Source organism: Gobio gobio, assembly GCF_949357685.1.
Source record: "Gobio gobio genome assembly, chromosome: 6".
Lineage (NCBI taxonomy): Eukaryota > Metazoa > Chordata > Actinopteri > Cypriniformes > Gobionidae > Gobio > Gobio gobio.
The window spans coordinates 53,795,169-53,818,064 of NC_137102.1; the positions used below are offsets into that span (position 1 = coordinate 53,795,169).

Consider the following 22,896-nt stretch of genomic DNA (forward strand, 5'->3'; position numbering starts at 1 on the left):
GAAAATTATGTCATTAATTACTTATCCTCATGTCGTTCGACACCCGTAAGACCTCCGTTCATCTTCGGAACACAAATGAAGATATTTTAGTTGAAATCCGATGGCTCAGAAAGGCCTCCATTGGCACAATGACACTTTACACTCTCAAGACCCATAAAAGGTACTAAAGACGTCGTTACAAAGTCCATCTCACTACAGTGGTTCTAAAATAACTTTATAAAGTGAAGAGAATAGTTTTTGTGCGCAAAAAAACCCTAAATAACGACTTATATCATGATGACCGATTTCAAAACAAGGCATCATGAAGCTTCGAAGCGTTATGAATCAGTGAGTCGATTCAGCGGTTTGAATCGCCAAAGTCACGTGATTTCAGCAGTTTGGCGGTTTGACACGCAATCCGAATCATGAATCGACTCACTGATTCATAACGCTTCGAAGCTTCATGATGCATTATTTTGAAATCGGTCATCACTATATAAGTCGTTATTTAGGGTTTTTTTGCGCACAAAAACTATTCTCTTCACTTTATAAAGTTATTGTAGAACCACTGTAGTGAGATGGACTTTGTAACGACGTCTTTAGTAACTTTTATGGGTCTTGAGAGTGAACCGTGCATTGTGCTAATGGAGGCCTTTCTGAGCAATCGGATTTCAACTAAAATATCTTCCTTTGTGTTCCGAAGATGAACAGAGGTCTTACGGGTGTCGAACGACATGAGGGTAAGTAATTAATGACAGAATTTTCATTTTTGGGTGAACTAACCCTTTAATGTATATTTACTTCTTTCAAGTAATAAAGTATTCTCATAAGTTTATAAAATGCCATTGAAAATACATACGGGTAAGGGGTTTGAATGCGGGTCGCCATGTTGCCCCTCCATCTTGAAAGTACATTAGCCAAAGAGGGACATACCCGTAAATTCAAGCTTCGCCTTTCGCGTTTTAGCACTCGATGGCACCGTGTCGAATGTGGACGAGGTCGAACTGGAAGCCATGTTAATCTTGGACTAAATCGGCCACCGTAGGAGTTAAAACGAAATCGGAATTGAGAGGAACAGAAACAAAAATTCTGGATGGTCATATACATTTTCACCACTAGATGGGGGAAAATATCACACAGTGTAGCTTTAAAACAACCCAAACACACCTATATACATATAGAATGCTGCATTAAACAATTTCGTAAAGGAAAAAATAAATAATAAATCAACTCCATAGTGGATTCCAAGTGATCAAGGGCTTAGGACGTTCCAGTTCAGTCCATAGCAAAGGTCCCGGCAGTTGTGGGCACTCACGCAACGTGAGCAATGACACACATCCGAGTGAACAAGACGGAGGGAAGTTAGCGAGTGAAGGGCATAATAAAAACCAACTGGAACGCAACACTGTAGCGAACTCCTGAAAACTCCAGGAAGTCTCTTGAGCCATAAAAGAGCAACATCTGAACAATAAAGTTCTTATCTGGGTTGACCTTCAACATCAAGAGTGTACAATATTCATCATGTGTGTTTTTAATATTCATGGTGGCATTCCCAAATATTATTGCTAAGTGCTGGTTTATTTTTACAAGTGTCAACATCCTGCTGAAAGTCAATTTTGCCATGAAACACAAACTTCATAAAAGCAACATTCATCTCTTATTTATCAAAATACCAGAGTATTCATCTATAATAATGTTCAACCTGATGTAAAATGTAACCAGCACACAGTAATTAGGCTGGCATGTGACCTTATATTCATATAGAGCAGAGAGCAGCTCATGATGTCTACTGTGTCATTGACCCATCATAATCTAGGCGTTTAAGTCGCTATATATAGAGCTTTGGGCAAGACGGCAGTCTCCTGCTGGCAAAAGGCTAAGAAAAATGTCAGAGAGACGGATAAAAAGGATCGACGAAAAGGCCACAAATATGCACTTACGCTTAAAATAATCCAGGACTTTCTCGTGTGAGAGGACGTCTGATCGTATCCCTAACACATCTGATGGCTTACACCCTGTGCTGCTTTAAATACTTTGAAATTCTGGGTGTGATGTTGAAACACTGAAGGCTTGCCTGTTTATGCCGTGTACTAGGAACAGGAAAACCACTGATTCACATGAACTTTAAAAACAAGATAGAAGTGATCAACGTGACTTGAATTCATGAGTTACAGGGCCAAAAGGTTGTGGGTGGAGTTTCCCTAAAAATACACACCACAAAAAGGTGCATTCACAGTCTTTTAAACACAGTACAACAATGTTTTTGCACAGAAAACAAGACGATGTATTTCCTTCCTATGCAATCAAAACGAATCACAACTGACATTTCAATATGGCTTTTATACACCATTGCATCTTTACACTGAATTCCACAGCAAAAAAATGACTTTCTTACTGATTCTTGGTATTTTTGTAGTGTTTTCCAAGTACAAACAGCTAAGCATTCTTAAATAAAGAAACATTTACCTGAAAAGCAAAGGGACGGAACATAAGAAGTTAAAGTCTTGTTTTCTGCTTAAAATTTAAAACTTTAAATTTGTCAATGCTTAAAATGTATGCTTAAAACAAGAAGAAGAAAAAAAATCCAGTGAGGTAAAGAAAAATAAACATTTATTTTTCCTACCCCATTAGCAGATATTTTTCTCGTTTTAAGCATAAACTTTTTTAACAAAAAAGTATTTATAATAAATTAATTTACAGAAAACAAGACTTAATTTCTTATGTCATCTTGATTCGGAAGCTTGTTTCCGCCACAGAATAAAAAAATTAAAAGGTAATAGAGGCTTTTTATCTCACAATTCAGATTTTTTTTCCCCGCAAATTGCGTGATATAAAGTCTCAATTGCAAGTTGTAAAATCAGCATTTTGAGATAAAAAGTCAGTCCTTTTTCCCCCTCAGAATTGGACTTTATAACTGCGCAACTGCAATTGCGAGCTTTAGTCAGAATTGTGTGATATAGTCAGAATTGCGTGATATAGTCAGAATTGCGTGATATAAAGTCAGGATTGCGTGATATAAAGTCAGATTTGCGAGATATAAAGTCAGGATTGCGAGTTATAAAGTCAGAATTGCGAGATATAAAGTCAGGATTTTGTGATATAAAGTCAGAATTGCGAGTTATAAAGTCCGAATTTTGTGATAGAAAGTCAGAATTGCGTGATATAAAGTCAGAATTGCGAGTTATAAAGTCAGAATTGCGAGAAATAAAGTCAGGATTGTGTGATATAAAGTCAGGATTGTGTGATATAAAGTCAGAATTGCGAGATATAAAGTCAGAATTGCGAGATATAAAGTCAGGATTGCAAGTTATAAAGTCAGAATTGCGAGATATAAAGTTTGGATTTTGTGATATAAAGTCAGAATTGCGTGATATAAAGTCAGAATTGCGAGTTATAAAGTCAGAATTGTGTGATATAAAGTCAGAATTGCGAGATATAAAGTCAGAATTGCGTGATATAAAGTCAGAATTGCGAGTTATAAAGTCAGAATTGCGAGTTATAAAGTCAGAATTGCGAGATATAAAGTCAGGATTTTGTGATATAAAGTTAGAATTGCGAGTTATAAAGTCAGAATTGCGTGATATAAAGTCAGAATTGCAAGATATAAAGTCAGAATTGCGAGATATAAAGTCAGAATTGCGAGATATAAAGTCAGAATTGTGTGATATAAAGTCAGAATTGTGTGATATAAAGTCAGAATTGCGAGATATAAAGTCAGGATTGCGAGATATAAAGTCAGGATTGCAAGTTATAAAGTCAGAATTGCGTGATAAGTCAGAATTGCGAGATATAAAGTCAGAATTGCGTGATATAAGGTCAGAATTGCGAGATATAAAGTCAGAATTGCGAGATATAAAGTCAGAATTGCGTGATATAAAGTCAGAATTTTGAGATATAAAGTCAGAATTGCGAGATATAAAGTCAGAATTGCGTGATATAAAGTCAGAATTGTGTGATATAAAGTCAGAATTGCGAGATATAAAGTCAGAATTGCGTGATATAAAGTCAGAATTGTGTGATATAAAGTCAGAATTGCGAAAATTATCAGAATTATCTTTTAAAATGTTTTAGTCTGTGGCGGAAACAAGCTTCCATAAGTAAATACATATTGATTTAAGAATGTTTATATAGGCCCTAAATTTTTGCCGGAAAACAAGACATACAGAGAAAATCACTTTTTGCAGTGCTTGAGGACACTGCCTTTAAATAGCTGCTTTTAATAAGCGCCATCATCATAACGTCCAGGACAAAACCCCTGGTCGTGACTGATTAGTATTACAGAAGTATTGGTAGTTGAATTATAACAGTTTTGGATGCAATGTCAGACTGAAATCTGTCTTACCTTGGGACCAGCAAGTCCAGGTAGACCAGGCGGCCCAGGTTCACCCTGTAGGGGAAAGAAAATAAGACCTCCTTCAGTTAAAGACTTACATTTCCAATCTTTATTCAAACAGAATACTGTAAAGTGGGATAAATCTGTTAATAATCATCACTAATGCACAGTATGAACATTCATGAGTAGATGCTAAAAGCAGATTGCTTACATTTGGTCCGGGATTTCCAGGTGGTCCCATTTCCCCTGTCTCTCCTGGGATTCCCTATAAGGTCATGATAGTTTGCATAAGCAAAAATAATGTTTGGTAATCATTTAATGTAATTTTCGATAGATATCATATAACCTTGCTTCCTTGAATTCCAAAGCCATCTAAATCCAATTTGGAAAAGCCGGTGCCCTAAAGGAGATTTTAAGGGAATCATTTTAGTCATTGTATTTTAGTTTTTGCTTACTAAAGAGAATCTTTATGCACAAACCTTAAAACACAACAGAAATGTATTACATTTATTAAATTATATTATTTATAAGTTTTAGACTCACTGTCGGTCCTGAAGAAGGCCCCGGTGGCCCTGGTAGTCCCGTTTCTCCCTATTAAAAGATTGGAGGGAAATTATACAAGACATTATATTATTTTTTTATTTTAATGACAATGAAAATAAAATAAAAATCGACATACTTTGGGTCCTTCCAGCCCTCGCTCCCCCTTTTGTCCTGGTTCACCTGCTTCACCCTGTAAATGGAGGAATGAAATAATTACAAAGCTTTGAGAATGTCAGAAAATGTTCTTGATGTTTCACTCACGTTCTGTCCATCTCGACCAGGCTCTCCAGATGCTCCCTTCTCCCCTGGTTTCCCCTGGTGGATGAATAAATCATGACGGTAAGTAACACATCTGAGCCACTAATAATTATACCTAGGCTAGTAATAATTCTACTTACAGGTTTACCATCAGGGCCAGGGGGTCCTTCTCTGCCTTTCTCCCCTCTGAAGCCCTGCGTTCAGACAGTGAAGAGTTAAATATGCGTTTTAATCAGATGTCCCAACAAGCAAAAGACCTCAGCATGTTAGTCTGTCCATCCACTAGGATGCATAGTTGAAAAATGCCTCACCATAGGCCCGGGTAAACCAGGCAGACCAGGTTTACCACTAGGACAATCACAACCTTCTACAGCAAGAGAGCGATCCAAAGGACACTGAGACATAAAAAACATTGCACATAAAACACAAATAAAATAAACCAATTCACAATAAAAAGAACATTTGAATTTTACACACTGGACATTTTAAAAAGCAATAATTAGGCTGGTTACTTACCCTGTCATCATCCTGTAACAAACACAGACAGATACATTAAAATATGAAGGAAATCATTGGTGGCAGATAAACACTTTAATTGAGTTACACGTTCATGGATCAACATCATTGTTGGTGCTGAAACAGCATTACTATCAACCAGTTATATTAGAAGGTTCATTCAGGATTTGAGTTAAAGGCTCAAACAATATTATTATGAAACAATCCTCTTTTGAAAACACCAGCATTGATGGTCACCAACGTACATTCCCCCGGTTTCACAGACAAGGCTTAAAACTAGTCCCAGACTAAGGGCCAGATTTACTAAACAGGGCAAATTAGCGTAAGATTGCAATTCCAAAAAAAGGCTGATGGAAGTGGAAAGTTCTGCGCGTGTTCTATTGACGATACGCAAATTAAAGAACAGACACAGCCGGACAATTTCCATAATGACCATAATTCCTAACCCCATTCCATAATGACAAACCCTAACTCTAACAACGCAATCTACCTTTAGCATCTGGTTTAAGACGTGCTTTTTTGAGCGGTAAAATTGATGAGCGCAAACCTTAGTAAATGACCTTGCATGACACCCGTAAGACCTCCGTTCATATTCGGAACACAAATGAAGATATTTTAGTTGAAAGCTGATGGCTGAGAAAGGCCTCCATTGGCATTCAGTACATTTACACTCACAAGACGCATAAAAGGCACTTAAAACGTCGTTACAAAGTCCATCTCACCACAGTGACTCTACAATAATTTTACGATGCAACGACAATAGTTTTTGTGCGCAAAAAAAATCAAAATAACACCTTTATCAAACTTGTTCTTGTCTTCCGTGGATGCCTCCACGACACATGCGCGAGAATATGACGCAGATCCGGCGTTCGGACACATGACCCAGAAGCGATTTGTTTACGAGCAGAGGAAGAAGCGTGTATCTAAGCTGTTGAATTCTACATTGATCGTGCTTTAGGTCTCGGCGTAGTTCTCAAAATCGGGCTAAAGTGTGCATTTCATGGATTCCCGAACGCTGGCGCTATGTCATATTCTCGCGCATGCGTCGTGGAGGCATACACGGAAGACAATAACAAGTTGGGTAAAGGTGTTATTTTGATTTTTTTTTGCGCACAAAAACTATTGTCGTCGCTTCGTAAAATTATTGTAGAGTCACTGTGGTGAGATAGACTTTGTAACGACGTTTTAAGTGCCTTTTATGGGTCTTGGGAGTGTAAATGTACTGAATGCCAATGGAGGCCTATCAGAAGCCTTTCTCACCCATCAGCTTTCAAGTAAAATATCTTCATTTGTGTTCCGAATATGAACGGAGGTCTTAGGGGTGTCGAACGACATGAGGGTGAGTAATTAATGACAGAATTTTCATTTTTGGGTGAACTAACCCTTTAAATACTCTCCTCCCATAAATGGAAGGAAACTCCTATAAATGCATATGAAATAAGGTCAGCTGCAAAAAGCCTTTTCAGCGCTAATTTTTCACTGCGCGTCTTTAGTAAATCCTGACAGTAGTTTTTTAACGGCAAAAGAGAGTTTGCGCTGACGCAAGCTGTTAGTAAATCTGGCCCTAAAATGCATTATTGAGCTGTTTTAACTGAAGGCAACTTGCACTGACATATCTTAAAATATGTCAGTGCCATTATTTTGTCTCAAGATGCACACCATTAATGTGTTTTTCGTATAAAAGCTACTTAAAATGTCCTAATTCAACTAAACCTAATCCTGGTGTAATCTAAGCCCTGTCTGTGGAACTGGGCCATTGTGTTTTGGTTGCTGATGTGATGTGTCCTACTCAGCTTTTTTTAGCTACACAAGTAACTTGCACATACATTAACACAGAGCTGCCAACTCTCACGCATTGGCCGTGAGACACACGCATTTGATTGGTTTCACACGCTCACACGCCACACCCCCGATTTCTCACGCTGAAGTGTCACCCGGTCGGTCAAATGCCTGAAAGATGAGTTTAGATAGATAGATCTACATGTAGATAGATCTACATGTTGAGCCGATCATGTTGATCGATTAGTTATGCTTTAGGTGAGGGGGTTCAAGATTCATGGGCAAAAAAATACGGTGTTGCGCGACCTAAAACTACATACTGTTTTGGGTTCTAACGAGAACGAGCCTGTAATGAGCGAAGTGGAGCGCTGTGACGCTCAGGGGTGCGTTTCCCGAAAGCGTCGTTCGCTAACTATGGTCACAAGTTCCGTCATTATAAGCATAGTAAAACGAGTTGTGTTTCCCGAACCCATAGTTCCAACGAACGTTCGCAAACAGCATCGCAAAGTTGATTTGCATACATTTTGTTCTTGCAGCCATTTTGCACTTTAACAGCCAGTTTGAGATATAGGCTATATTTGAGTATTGTGTGAAATGATTCTGACAGTTTTTTTCCATTGAAATATCTGGGGAAAAGTGTCCCAATAACTCTGAATTCACCCTATACTCTTTGAAATCATAATTACATTGCATTATGAAGCAAACCCCAAATATTATAACATTCTTCATTAACAATTATTCAGTTATTTGTAACAATCTCATTGTAAAAAAAAGAAAAAGAAAAAAGCTACTTTTTGATAGTAACTTGTAGTGTAGCTACTTTTTCAAAAGGGTATGTAACTTGAATGTAACTTAACTACTTAAAGTAGTTTTTACTACAACACTGTTTTTTTTAGATCAGCCACAGCAAAAAAGAACCACACAACAGACAGAAGAGCAACAGACAGGACTGACAGTTATTTTCCTTTTTCTTCCCTGTAAATGTATGCTGTAGGTTGATGTATAATCAATTTGTTCTATTTAGACAAAACCATGCCTCTACATAGTGCTTTAAAATTGTGTGTGTGTGTCTATAGGATATACTGTATACAAAGCGTCATAAAGATGCATTTTGTCTTAATAGTCTTAGAAATCAACAACAACAAAAAACAATACTACTCAAATGCTAATGCAGAGAGAGTGTGTGTGTGTATATAGCTATTATATATATATATATATATATATATATATATATATATATAAAATAGATATATATAATGATTATTATTTATTTAATTTTTTGTTGTTGCAATTTTTGCTTTGTACGCGGCAAAATTTTGGTTTGCCGCACCAAATCTCACTCTAAGTTTTTTTGAAAAGTTGGCAGCTCTGTTAACAGCAAGAATGCCATGGTTAAAGGGTTATTTCACCCAAAAATGAAAATTAGCCCATGATTTACTCACCCTCAAGTCATTCTAGGTGTATATGACATTCTTTTTTCAGACGAATAAAATCGGAGTAATCTTAAAAAAAGTCCTAAACGTGCCACACGGTAATACGATATATCACAATAATGAACATGCACGATATTAATTGTTACCGTGGGCACTTCAAAATACCGTGGATAATTATTTATTATTAATGATTTAGATTTCTTAGAATGTGTTTTAAGAATACTTTACCCATCAACCGTTTAAAATGAACAACACGTGCAAGAGGAATGCGCACTGATGTAAACAAACCCAACGTGCAGGAGACGCATTCACTCTCTGACAGCAGAGGGCGCTAATGGAACAGCAGAAATGCAGCCGTTTCCCCGGTAATCCTCGTAAACAAAACAGTTTTCTGTATTCGCTAAGGTCACGGTGCTCATCACATAACCAAATACTTAAGACTTAAGGCTATTTGTTTTCAAAAATTAAACATTTTATATTTTAATCTGGACTACATGCCCTATATATTGTTTGAATATGTTCTGATTCTTTGTTGTTCAGTCACACACTTTACAATAAGGCTCCATTTCTTAACATTAGTTAATTCATTAACAAACTGACAATGACAAATACTTTTTAAACATTTATTAATCTTAGTTAAATTTAAATTTCAGCAATTTCAGCATTTAAAATCAAAAGTTGTAACTGTTTTATTTAATGGACCTGAGCAAACACTAACTAACAGTTGCTTTTTTTAACTAATGTTATCAAAGAAGAATAATAGTTATTTTAGTCTATAAAGTTTTAAATATGGATATTTTTCTTACACAAACGCATCGCTTCGCTTCAGAAGGCCTTTATTAACCCCCCGGAGCCTTGTAGAGCAGTTATATGATGGATAGATGCACATTTATGGACTTCAAAAACGACCTATTAAGTCAATGCCATTATAATGCTTGGATTAGCCAGGACTTTTTTAATATAACTCTGATTTTTTTTCATCTGAAAGAAGAAGGTCATATACACCTAGGATGACTTGAGGGTGAGTAAATCATGGGATCATTTTAATTTTGGGGTGAACTAACCCTTTAGGCAACTTCTCCAGGTTGACACCAACAAGGTTTTGATCGTGAAGCCAGACCAACACCAAACCAGCACTAAGCAGCATAAACCAGTTTGATTTTCCAGTAGGGTCATTACCTTCTGATTTTTATTAACTAGATTAAGGTAATGGATGAATGGGTAGAAACAAGTTTAAGGTTATGGTTGTTGAACAGGAATGTTCAGGGCCTAAAATTAACACTTGCCCAAATCGTTGATGAGTATATGAAACTCGCCAGTTCGCCGGTAACCTTTTTATGAATTCTAACGATGCATGAACGTGAACAAATGTGAACGCGCTCGGGACAATTGATGGGCTAGCTCCTTATCATCATGAAAGTTTAAGTCTTGACAATTTAAATATTCAAGCGCAAGAAGATGCGAAAGGGAGCCAATTTATTCGTGTGGAATGTTTTGTGTGTGAGCACACATCCGAAAAGCTCAGACAGCTGTGGCATTGAAATTGGAATAGTGAATTGTGAATTTTCAAAGGGATCTCAAATTGTGGTGTCATTACTGGCTGTTTTTGTAAAAACAGTATCATGGCTGTCAAACATATTTATGGTTGGTACATTTTCTTACGGCCATTGGCAGGTGTGGCAAAAAGTTAGTTTTAGGCATTGGGAATGTTGTTCTAGAACTAACAAAGGATGTTGATCCATGTTGCACATGCCCAGTAGTGTGGCAGATAACATTACGGTCTTACCACAGAGTAAATTTCACATGCTGTCTCTCGCTCACTTTGCTGGGGGTCACAGTAGAGACGTAACTTCTGCAGCAAAATCTGATAAAGCAGCACCAAACACAACAGAAATTTAATGATCTGACCGTTTGTTGAACAATATTGTGGTAGCAAACTTCCAACTACGAGTCTTCTGATCATTTTTATTTGGCACATCATAACTCAGGTGTCAAAAAGAGCAATCAAATGTTGGAAACACTCACAGGGACTGTAGTCTCGATACTGACTTTCTTGGCCACCTGAGTCTTTCCGTTAATGTAGATAGGAACAACTGGATCTAGGAGCTGCTCCTCCACGTACGCACCATCTACGAAACAAGTGATGCGTTTGGGTTTCACCAAGAACTTCAGCTGGTGCCAATCCGTGTCAAAGAGCCTCTGTGGAAACATTAATCGTATCGTTAAAAGACATACACGTTCAGTCCTATCATTTATGAGAGCAAAGCACACAGCTGACAGGTAACAAACTGTATAAGACATAAATACAAAACCCAATTGTTAAGTTGTGATGTATCGAATACAGTTTCTGGGTCAACGCCTCCACTCCGTTTCAAGTAAGAATACCATCTCAACAGTCGTTTATGAGCATTATTAATTTGTAGAACACCTTAAAGCAGGGTTGGGGAACGTTGATCCTGGAGGGCCACTCTCTTGCAGAGTTTAGCTCCAACCCTAATCAAACACACCTGAAGCAAATCAAGGTCTTCAGGATTACTAAGGCCCTGTCCCAAATGGCACACTTCATGTGCACTTTCGGTCTTGTGGACTTGAGTTTTATTCATTCACCATACCACTTCAGGCATTACAATAATACAGTCGGGGGTACAAAATTAATTGGGTAAGTGAATGGCTCCCCCAAAGAAGCTAAAAAAAGCATATAGTAGGGGGCCCATAGTTTATGAAAAGTAACGATGCAGACTAAGGCCCTGTCCCAAATGGCACACTTCATGTGCACTTTCGGTCTTGTGGACTTACAATAGCCGCTGCGTGCGCGTGCCCGTTAAGTCCACGAGACCACAGGGTGTCCCAGTTGTCATTTTAGGTCTCATAAGGGTGCACGCAAGCGCCCCCTTTGAAGTCAATATGCGCCCTCGATGTCCACTTCTGCCGAGCCCGCACTGGTGCGAGCTACGCAGCTTACTTCTTCCCGGCAGTCAAAGCGGCAGTACGTCGTGAAAGTGCGGACTCAGAGGAAGACTGTGAGGGTTTAGGGTGCCATTTGGGACAGGGCCTAAGATATACACAGTTTCCACCTGTAACCAGATGATGAAGAGTAAAGGTACACCACTTACAATGGCCGCTGCTTGCACGTGTCAGTTAAGTCCCCGAGACCGCAGGGTGTCCCATTTGTTATTTTAGGTCTCAGAAGGGTGCTCGCGAGTACCCTCTTTGAAGTCGATATACGCCCTCGATGCGCACTTCTGCCGAGCCCGCACTGGTGCGAGCTACGCAGCGGACTTCTTCCCGGCAGTCAAAGCGGCATTACGTCGTGAAAGTGCGGACTCAGAGGAAGACCGTGAGGGTTTAGTCACTAACTAACAGTTGCTTTTTTAACTAACGTTATCAAAGAAGAATAACTTCTGTATAAATTTAGTCTAAACCCTCACGGTCTTCCTCTGAGTCCACACTTTCAGGACGTAATGCCGCTTTGACTGCCGGGAAGAAGTCCGCTGCGTAACCCACACCAGTGCGGTCTCGGCTGAAGTGCGTATCGAGGGCGCTTGTGAGCACCCTTCTTCTGAGACCTAAAATGACAAATGGGACACCCTGTGGTTTCGTGGATTTAACGGACACGCGCACGCAGCGGCCATTGTAAGTCCACAAGACCGAAAGAGCACATGAAGTGTGCCATTTGGGACAGGGCCTAAAGTTACAGGCAGGTGAGTGTTTTTTTCAGGGTTGGAGCAAAACTCTTCGAGAGAGTGGCCCTCCAGGATCAACGTTCCCCACCCCTGCCTTAAAGGGATGGTTCACCCAAAAATGAGAAGTCTGTCATTAGATACTCACCCTCATGTCATTCGGAACACAAATGAAGATCTTTTTTGATTAAATCAATGATTTGTGTCGCTCCATTGACACCTACAGCTTTGTTATATGTGAATAAAAGGCTAAATTAAATCTGTTCATCCTATAAAGTGACCGTGTCTCTTCAGAAAATTTGGACTAAATCCCTTAATTCATATGGATAATTTTTATGATCTCTTTATGAACTTTTTGAAGCATCAAAGTGGTAGCTGTCAATGGAGGGACAGAAAGCTCTCAAATGTTATCAAAAAGATCTTCATTTGTGTTCCGAAGACGAACAAAAGTCTTACGGGTTTGAATAGACATGAGGGTGAGTAACTTAATTAATGACAGGTTTTTCATTTTTGGGTGAACTATCCCTTTAAATCTATAAAAATAGATGTGTACAGTGTACACGGTGTACAGTCTCTCCGGGCTCATGGTGTCACCTATATTTAAATGATTCGGGAAAACATGAATCACTGTCTGGCCAACTGTGGCGATTAGGAAGGTTAGGATCATGATTTTTGGCAGTACTACAGCACACTGTGCGTGTATATTAGCACTGTTTGTGGTTTGTTTTTGTGATCTGATAGATCTTTTGAAACAGTGTGACATAGGAAATAACCAGATAGATAGATTTCACATTTTCTATTTTGTTCAGGAATAATCATTAGAAACTAATTCTTAATTCATTTCTGCTTTGATATTCTTACTGAATGGATCATTTAATAATAGCCATATCCCAAATTGCATACTTCCACTTTGTGGAAAGGTATTTACTAAAAGTATTTACTTTGATGTTGATGAAAAATTTAGATTCAACCAGAAATAGTACATAATTTAGGCACCTTATCAACCTACTATGGGATTTGGGAAGCAATAATTCTTATCTTGTCTACTATTTAGCATGGATATTATGTGAACTGGGATGCAGCCATGTTTATCTTAAAGGCACAATATGTAAGATTTTAAGATTCAAATATCCAAAAACCACTGGAACAGTGTTATATATTTTGTTGACCTGTGTACTTCCCAAATGTTTCCAAGAATGTTCAAATCCAGAGAAATTAGCTATTTTAACCAGGACATGGAACGTGTCTAACCCACATTACCCTCGATTTCCAGTTTTATTTTGTAGAAACCATTGAAACACCAAAGACGCTTTGATATATTGTGCGTTTTATTAGAGCAACTGTTTGGATAGATTCATTGACAGAAAGCGAATCATTGTTATATATTTCAACACAGTTTGTCTTATTGTTTAAAGGGTTAGTTCACCCAAAAATGAAAATTCTGTCATTAATTACTTACCCTCATGTCGTTCGACACCCGTCAGACCTCCGTTCATCTTCGGAACAGAAATGAAGATATTTTAGTTGAAATCTGATGGCTCTGAAAGGCCTCCATTGGCACAATGGCACTTTACACTCTAAAAACCCTTAAAAGGTACTAAAGACGTCGTTACAAAGTCCATCTCACCACAGTGGTTCTAAAATAACTTTATGAATCGGCGACAATAGTTTTTGTGCACAAAAAAAACCCTAAATAATGACTTACATAGTGATGACGATTTCAAAAAACGGCATCATGAAGCTTCGAAGCGTTATGAATCAGCGAGTCGATTCAGCGGTTTGAATCACCAAATTTCAGCAGTTTGGCGGTTTGACACGCGATCCGAATCATCATTCGGCTCACTGATTCATAACGCTTCGAAGCTTCATGATGCCGTGTTTTGAAATCGTCATCACTATATAAGTCGTTATTTAGGGGTTTTTTGCGCACAAAAACTATTGTCGCCGATTCATAAAGTTATTTTAGAACCACTGTAGTGAGATGGACTTTGTAACGACGTCTTTAGTACCTTTTAAGGGTCTTGAGAGTGTAACTTGCCATTGTGTCAATGGAGGCCTTTCAGAGCCATCAGATTTCAACTAAAATATCTTCATTTCTGTTCCGAAGATGAACGGAGGTCTTACGGGTGTCGAACGACATGAGGGTAAGTAATTAATGACAGAATTTTCATTTTTGGGTGAACTAACCCTTTAAATCTCATTTTCTTGATTTACCGCGAATACCATGTTTAACCATGGCAAATATCGATCTAGCTCACTGCAGTGTGAACATGTCTCATAGTAGCCGCCGAGCGAACGCACTGAGTAGCTTTATAACATAACTTTCAACACACTCAAATGTATCTAATATGATAAAACAGAGCTGTGTTACCCCATATACGCATGAGCGGAAGAAGCAGAAGCAGTGACTGTGGCATTATGAAAGCTCCGCGAAATCAAGGCGTCATCAATCTATGCCTTTGTTTTGAATAAGCGACCTCTAGCAGCGAAAAAATTGCATATTGTGGCTTTAATGAGATTTAAAAGTGACACAAACCTTGATCCCTCTGTCATTAAATATGACTGTCTGCTCTTTCTTCAGAGTGCTGGTGCAGGTGAAAGTGACCGATTTTTCTGCACCGTTCACAGTCACAGCGATCTGCTTAACCCCGTCCTGAGATAACACCCTGAAGAGGTCAAACTTCATCCAGTGAGCTGGGTTTTTCAAGCGTAGGGTTGCCACAAACACAAAAGCTGGTGGAAGGCCCTCTGGAAAGATCTCTCTGTGAGGAACATCAGGTGTAGGTCAAAGAAGCTCAAATTTCTAACCACAGGAATTCACTCAACTTCTCATTTACATCACTTTGACATAATTCAAGCCCTTCAACATGCGCAAGAACATATCTATGAGCTATAGATTGCAAAGCAAAAATCACCTGGTGTTCTGAGTGACGTCCATGCGAGGGCTGAGCTGTGACGCTCTCTCTGATATCAAAGAGCCCTGAACCTTCTGAGCCATCTGCTCGATCTTCATCAGGCTCATTAGATCAAAGCCTTTCTGATCGTTCACAGTCCCAGGGATCCGCGTCGGACACACCGATTCTGTGAATGAGAGAATACAGCCACTAAATTCACAGACACTTTATAGACTTGAGTTGCATCAGAACGTGTTGATATCCAGACAAACATAACAGAATAAGAAAATGTCCATTATTTAAGATCTATTTTAATGAGACCTCTCGGTTATTTCTCCTAAACAGCAATGAGATTAAATGGAGAGCAAATGAAAACGTTTTTCAGAAATCTCAACACAGTAAGAAAAAAAAGTCTCATATTTGCCAAGACTCAAAAGTCCGAGATCTTAATATAAACACATCACATTCTTCCAAAACCGAATCTGAGAAGCTAGTTATTTGTATAGCCATACTCTTGTGTTCAGTTTTTTTATTCCTCCTAAAGAATTTCAGGAGAAAAATCAAAGACAAATGTGATTATTTGAAATGAATCGTAACTAAAAACTTCAAGCTCCAGCTATGAAAGAGCAACATTTGAGCAATAATCAACATACAGTGACCAAAAAAACAGAAAATAAATGTCACTGCGTAACCATATATGCATTAAAAAAGTATCCAAAGGTACAATCTCCAATGGTCTGCAAGCATCCTTTCTTGGCAGATGATGACCAAGTCTCTCTTCAGGAGTAAACTAATGTATTGGGCCCCAAGTTTATAATAATAAATAATAATAATAATTGGTTACATTTATATGCGCTTTTCTGGGTACTCAAAGCGCTTTACATGGAAGGAGGGAATCTCCTCAACCACCACCAATGTGCAGCATCCACCTGGATGATGCGACGGCAGCCATTTTGTGCCAGAACGCCCACCTCACACCAGCTGATTGGTGGAGAGGAGACAGAGTAATGAACCCAATCAGTATATGGGGATGATTAGGAGGCCATGATGGACAGAGACCAATGGGCAAATTTGGCCAGGATGCCGGGGTTACACCCCTACTCTTTTTCCGAAGGACATCCTGGGATTTTTAATGACCACAGAGAGTCAGGACCTCGGTTTAACGTCTCATCCAAAGGACGGTGCTTGTTACAGTATAGTATCCCCCACTCTACTGGGGTGTTAGGACCCACACAGACCATAGGTTGAGCACCCCCTACTCTTCCAACAGCTACCTAGTTTTCCCAGGAGGTCTCCTATCCAGGTACTGACCAAGCTCAGCCCTGCTTAGCTTCAGTGGGAAACCAGTCTTGGGCTACAGGTTGATATGGCTGCCGGCATATCATATTTATGTCCTTGTAATGATTATTAAAAATATGCTCCAAAGTCAAGCATGACTCACCCTCGCATAGTTTCTGCTCCATCAGGTCCCATATGCTTGCAATAGATTTGTAGTCCTCCACGTGTAGCACGTAAGTAGAGGGTGGCTTGTTGGCCACGGACACCAACTCGGAGTTAGTGATCTCACTTCCCACACCGACTGCAAACAGAACAATCTCCTGTGCCCTGGCCTCCATTGCAGCATCCTCGACGTCATCCTGTGAACGGCCATCGGTGAGAACCACGGCGATGCGGTTTCTGGGAGACTGGGAGGTGCGGTTAGGCATCCCGAAGACGTGGTCCGTGGCAAACTTAATGGCACGGCCGGTCCGCGTGTTGCCCCCCAGGTATGAGATGGAGGTGATGGCCTCGACGAGTTCCTGGCTGTTCTGATGCTTTCCCAGAGGAATCTCGAGCCGAGGGGTGTCACTGTACTGGACAACTGCCACCTGAGTGTGCCTGGTGCTCACGTCAAAGCCACTGGTGATGTTGATGAGCCAGCGCTTGGCTGTTTCAAAGTTGGGGACCCCCAAGCTTGAGGAGCCATCGATGATGAACGCAAGGTCATTGGGAGTTGTGCTACAACCTGCAATTCCAGAAAAAACATTTGCCCATAGAGTCCACATGCACACAATTCTTGAGGAAATGTAGAGGGATGACAGGTACATATGTCCACTTTTTGACAGGCATCTCAATGCCAAGAGTTGCTCAATGTACCTGAATTCACCCTACAGCGTCAACACAAAAATGACTGAATACACTGCAAAAAATGCTCTTCTTATTTAGTTTTTTTCGTCTTGTTTCCAGTCCAAATATCTAAAAATATTTGCTTAAAACAAGCAAAATTATCTGCCAATGGGGTGAGAAAAATTATATTTTTTCTGTTTGGGACAGAAACGAGATTTCAATCAGAAACAAGATTATTTTTCTCACCCCATTGGCAGATAATTTTGCTTGTTTTAGGCAAAAACTCACTTAATTTTGATTTTATTTTCAAGAAAACAAGAAAAAATATCGTATGTCATTTTACTTATCTAGTAAAAGCATCTTGATTTAAGAATTTTTAGATATTTAGACTAGAAACAAGACAAAATAACTAAGTAAGAAGAGCATTTCTTGCAGTGTAAGTATTACTAAAGTCATTTTCTCAAGTGTACTCATTTACATGTATGCATTCGGCAGACACTCATTGCATTCAAGGTGTCCCTGTACATTTTATCAGTTCATGCATTCCCTGGAAATTTAACCCATCACTTGATGATGTTGCTGTTTGAGCTACAATTTCCTCAAGAGTGTCACTTCAATGCCCATTTACATTGTTAAAATGTTCAATGATTTAGACCATTTGACTAATATATAAAGTATTAGACTATGAATAGGATAACAAACCAGCTTGAGTGTCCTCTTGCTGGAATCCACTGATGTACGGCAACAAAACACATACAACGAGCGAACAAAACCTCCATGTCCTCATGGTTTGGCAACTAGAAGCCAAGCAGAAGGAAGAAAATCATGTGGGGGGAAAAACATTTTCTCTAAATATTCTGAGCATTCTCAGAATTGTTTACTTTTTTATTCATTATTTAAAAAATACATATTTATTGTGATATAGATTAATACTGCACGATTCAATGGTCATATGATATTTTGATATACAACACTGTTTCAATTAAGTTATTTTAACAAATGGATCCAAAACTATGGTGTATTTTACAGTCTTTGGAAAAGTTAAACTGAGAAAACATCAAAAATGTCAATAAACAAGTAAAAGCTTAAATCTCTCACCAACAATGTGAGTCCTGGATATCCACAAGTTTAAACAGTCAGCCACCACCAACACGTTACAAGGCAACAGCTAAAAATGCTCTCATCACTGACGTGAAATTACAGTCCAGTGCAGCAGAAGCAGTGCTCAGATGTCAAGATACAGCCAAAGACTATTTTATATCTGCACCCACAGTGACGTACAGCCTTCCCTGGGCAGAATGAAAGAGCGACAGGCATCAGAGAGAGGGAGGAGTACGGGTTTAACCCTCCACAAAACCATCTTCAAAGAAAGGCAAGCCAAATGGCTCCAAGCCTCCAATCCCAAGGCCCAATCCACAAATAGCGCAGTCCAAAATGTCTTTATTTTCTCTGCTGTCATGCATTGAGTTATTTAGAAGAGACCATTGACATTACATTAACATCATGTCTGTGCAATGTCTTTTGTGTTACAGCATAGTCAATGTCTTTATTCTTCCAGGAGCACATAGTTTGTTTCCATCTGTTTAGGCCAGATACTTAAACACAGATGTTGGCTCCTTCCTATGAATCCCAATACTGTGAAAAAACTAGGGGACCACCGTCTATCGGGCTGTTTATGAATAAAAATATGTTTAGCACATCCAACCACATTAGTACCTGGGGAAGGGATATGTACCTGTGAGTTTGCTTTGCTAAACGTCCCTGTGTATATATTTATACACCACAGAATTGTACACATCCGCTGTCCAAACACATTTATATATTAACACAGCTATTTTGGATCAAAGGTGCCTTCCAGCAACCAGAGGAATCACATTAGACAAAAATAGAGAAGACATAAACAACTCAACTCAACTGAAGTATGTGAGTTAAGTTTAATGGCGTGTAGTGTTTTTAATATGATGTAATGACGCTGAACTACAATGCATTTGTTGTGTGGAGGATCTAGGGTGGAAATGGATGTCGCATATATCATCGCAAGAATGAGGAATGTTTCTGCTTGTCCTAATATATCAATGAAATGGCCGTATGGGGGAGAGTGGTTATGACACTTGCTTAGTGTTAACTTTGTGAAGCAGAATCCGTGATGAAATATGCATTTTCATGTCACGGCTATACACGGTCGCCCTCTAGTGGATACAATGGTCTTTACACTGAGTACACACTTGCATAACTAATTCCGCGGCTCGGGCACCCCTAGTGGTTCATGGTGGAACTGCAAGGGGTTCGTGAAATGAAATGTTATGTGTACGTTTAAATTCCCCTTATTAAAAATCTTGAACTCAAATAAAATAAAAAGTCCTTAAAAATATGTCTAAAATCATTGAAGACTTCTTCGTGTCGTGACGTCATAATTTTGAGCTGAATAATATATGGGTTCCTTCTGGGTTTTGGATTTATGAGTAAAATAAGATTGTAAAAGTGCATTTTGTTCCATTAGTATTTCATAAATATATTGCATTATTGAGATATATTTGTTCACTCCATAAAAACGAATATTTCGAGCTGCCAAATAGCAGTAAAATGGAGAGTTTAGGACCCTGCGACTCTTATTATATGACGAGTGGGCGGAGTCACAGATGATTGACAGGATATTCTGGAGGCACGGCAGGCGAGTAATCTGGCAAACTGACCACAGCCACACCGTCACACTACCGACAGCAAATTTTTTACGAAATTCCACCCCAAATCGGGAATTTCATCGCGTTTTGATGCCGAAATATTGGCTAGAAAGTACCATCCATGGACTTCTATCTCTGACGATCGTGTTTGAGAGCTGATAATGATGAAGATGAAGCTGCGAGCGGCGGGAGGCGAAAATCACCGATGCGACTTGAATTCCGTTAACGGAACCGAACGGGAGAGCGGCACCGGAGCGGCTCCGCTCGATAAGGAGACGGTGTTCGAGTGGTTCGGCTTACAGCTGAACCCTGCCGGACGCGTGGAGCTGCTCTGCGGGCTGTTGCATATGTGTCAGCCGCTGGAGCTGCGCTTTTTCGGCGCCTGTCTGGAGGATCTGGCCCGGAGAGATTTCAGCGTCCTGCGGGACTTCGAGATCCGGGCCAATTGCCCCGCTGATCTAGAGGGGCTGGTGGACGTAAGCGACCCTGTGGTGCTGTCCAAACTGCTGGTTTATTTGTCTTTGCTCGGATCCAAGAGCAGGGAATGCGCCGGGATTCTCTTCAGGACGTTGAGTCGAATGGACGCGGGGATGTGCGGGGCTCTACCGGAGCCGGAGACTGTGGACCAACTGCGTCTGCTCTTCACGATAGGCTCGTTACACCCGGCGTTCAGTTTCCATCAGCGGGTAGAGCTGCGTGCGCAGTTGGACAGGCTCCAAAAATGGGTGTGTGATATTTACCTCTAAATCACTTACATTACATTAACAAAAGTGGTAAAAGTACTGTGGTAATTTAATGTTTTGCTCACGTACCCCGAAGTATATAAATTTGGAAGTGCCACCCTTACAGAAAAGTCCCGTGACTGTGGTACATTAGATGGTAAAACTAATATATATATATAATATATATATATATATATATATATATATATATATATATATATATATACACACCAGGGTATTGCAATTCGTGTACCATTATAGTTACATGGTAACGTTACTCCAGGGATTATTATGGTTGTACAATGCCATTCAAAACATGGTAGTGCTATGACACTTTTTCAGATATTGTCTGAAGTTTAGTGAAGCACCGATATAACATATTGGCCGATACGATAACGGATAATTCTTTATATTTGAAACAAACCGATACATTGACCGATAAATCTAAATCCAAATTTGTATATAATTTTTGAGAGTCTGGTTACAAAAATAAAAGTCTCACCATTAAAATCCATGTCCCAAGCACACAATTATGACGTTCTCATTATAATTTTAATGATTCCAATCATATTTCAAGCAATTCAAAACCATCATGGCAAACAGTGCGCATCTGAAGTGTCTCAGCCGAAGGAAATAATCCATTATTACCCAAAGTTTCTTATTGGGCCAATAATAACAAATAAAAAATGACCATATATCTGCCGATATATCGTATTGTGCATCCCTACTAAAGTTACTAATAAAAATGACCAAAATACTTGGAGAACCATATACATGGTAAACATTCAGTACCACTAGAAATCATTCAGAGATTCAAAGTCACTAACAAAAAGTACCATACTATATCAAAGTATAATTTGAACGTTATGCCATTGCCAGCACCATATACATATTAAAATACCATGGTGTTATCATGTGATACTATTATTGTTCCATGGTACCGCCACTTAAGTTTCTATTCCCTGGAACATGAAACTGAATAACCTCTAGTCGAAAAGGAATGTGAGCTGGATTCCTGTTGGAATTTCTATCATACTTTTGAATCAATCTTAAAGGATCCCAATGAGAGTTGGAATCAAATAAGATCCTACTGGACAAACTGAAACTCCTACAAGATTTCTGGATTATTATTTAATTTTTAGGGTCTCATTGGATATTGTGTAATGCTTTGTTAAGGTTCTAGATACCTTGTACTGGAATAATGCCTGTTGGGCAGCTAAAGGAATCACATGGTTCCTGAAAGATTTTATTTACATTCCATTTTATGTCCTGCAGGTGCCTGTTCCTGTTCTTTGCTTGTTGGGAAAAGCAGTTTTGCTTAGTTCTAATGGAATCTTGTAAGAAAATTCCCTCTCGGATCGTTTTCAGACACCCGTATAGGATTATTAGTTTGTTTGTTTGTTTGTTTATTTTTGACTAGGGATAGTCAGAGGTATATCAGATTCATGTGCTCATGTCAGATGATTGGCAGCTGTCATGTAAAGTTTCTCTTTTAAACTAGACTCTGACAGGATAAATCCTGTGATCAAATATATTATTCATCAACATTAAATTAAATAGATTACATAACACAGAAACGGCGAGATCTTAAAAACAAGTGGCATTGCATAGCCTGGTTATCTATTGTGAGTTATATGTGTCAGCAAATTATAGCACATTTCTTGATAGCAATCTCAAATATACAACCACATGATGGGCCATTTGCTTTGATAAATTCTTATAGGCTTGTGGTTCAATACTATCCTCCCTGATCTCCTTTGATCTCCATGTGAATGACTTTATTGTAGGCTATGCATTTTGTAAATGAGGCCATGTATGGGATTTGTCGTCGCATGGATCATCCGCACTCATTAGACTGAATCGGGTCTCTAAAACGACATTGTCTGTGTGTTTATGAATGTCTGTTGTTTGTTGCTGATGTCAAGTTGAGAATGATGTTAATGGTTTAAATGATGGCGATGAGTCGTGGACA

General features: G+C 39.1%; 2 protein-coding genes across 2 annotated transcripts in view; one reads left to right on the top strand and one right to left on the bottom strand.

The window, feature by feature from the left end:
• LOC307128673 (uncharacterized protein) overlaps window positions 1-18,308 on the bottom strand; it is a gene marked incomplete at its 5' end in the record, with an annotated part of 70,026 nt that extends 51,718 nt beyond the window's left edge. Inside the window, 14 exons of the mRNA XM_079820613.1 lie at window positions 4,322-4,366; window positions 4,524-4,577; window positions 4,659-4,712; window positions 4,856-4,903; window positions 4,992-5,045; window positions 5,117-5,170; window positions 5,254-5,307; window positions 5,425-5,508; window positions 10,628-10,705; window positions 10,867-11,040; window positions 15,058-15,283; window positions 15,437-15,602; window positions 16,857-17,420; window positions 18,224-18,308. Of these exons, the coding sequence (XP_079676739.1) occupies window positions 4,322-4,366; window positions 4,524-4,577; window positions 4,659-4,712; window positions 4,856-4,903; window positions 4,992-5,045; window positions 5,117-5,170; window positions 5,254-5,307; window positions 5,425-5,508; window positions 10,628-10,705; window positions 10,867-11,040; window positions 15,058-15,283; window positions 15,437-15,602; window positions 16,857-17,420; window positions 18,224-18,308 (1,740 nt within the window). The remainder of the gene's footprint in view (window positions 1-4,321; window positions 4,367-4,523; window positions 4,578-4,658; window positions 4,713-4,855; window positions 4,904-4,991; window positions 5,046-5,116; window positions 5,171-5,253; window positions 5,308-5,424; window positions 5,509-10,627; window positions 10,706-10,866; window positions 11,041-15,057; window positions 15,284-15,436; window positions 15,603-16,856; window positions 17,421-18,223) is intronic.
• Window positions 18,309-20,185: 1,877 nt separating this feature from the next.
• The window catches only part of zcchc2 (zinc finger, CCHC domain containing 2), a 30,047-nt gene continuing 27,336 nt past the window's right edge, over window positions 20,186-22,896 (top strand). The window contains exon 1 of the mRNA XM_079819299.1: window positions 20,186-20,927. Coding sequence (XP_079675425.1) covers window positions 20,364-20,927 — 564 coding nt within the window. The 5' untranslated portion in view covers window positions 20,186-20,363. The remainder of the gene's footprint in view (window positions 20,928-22,896) is intronic.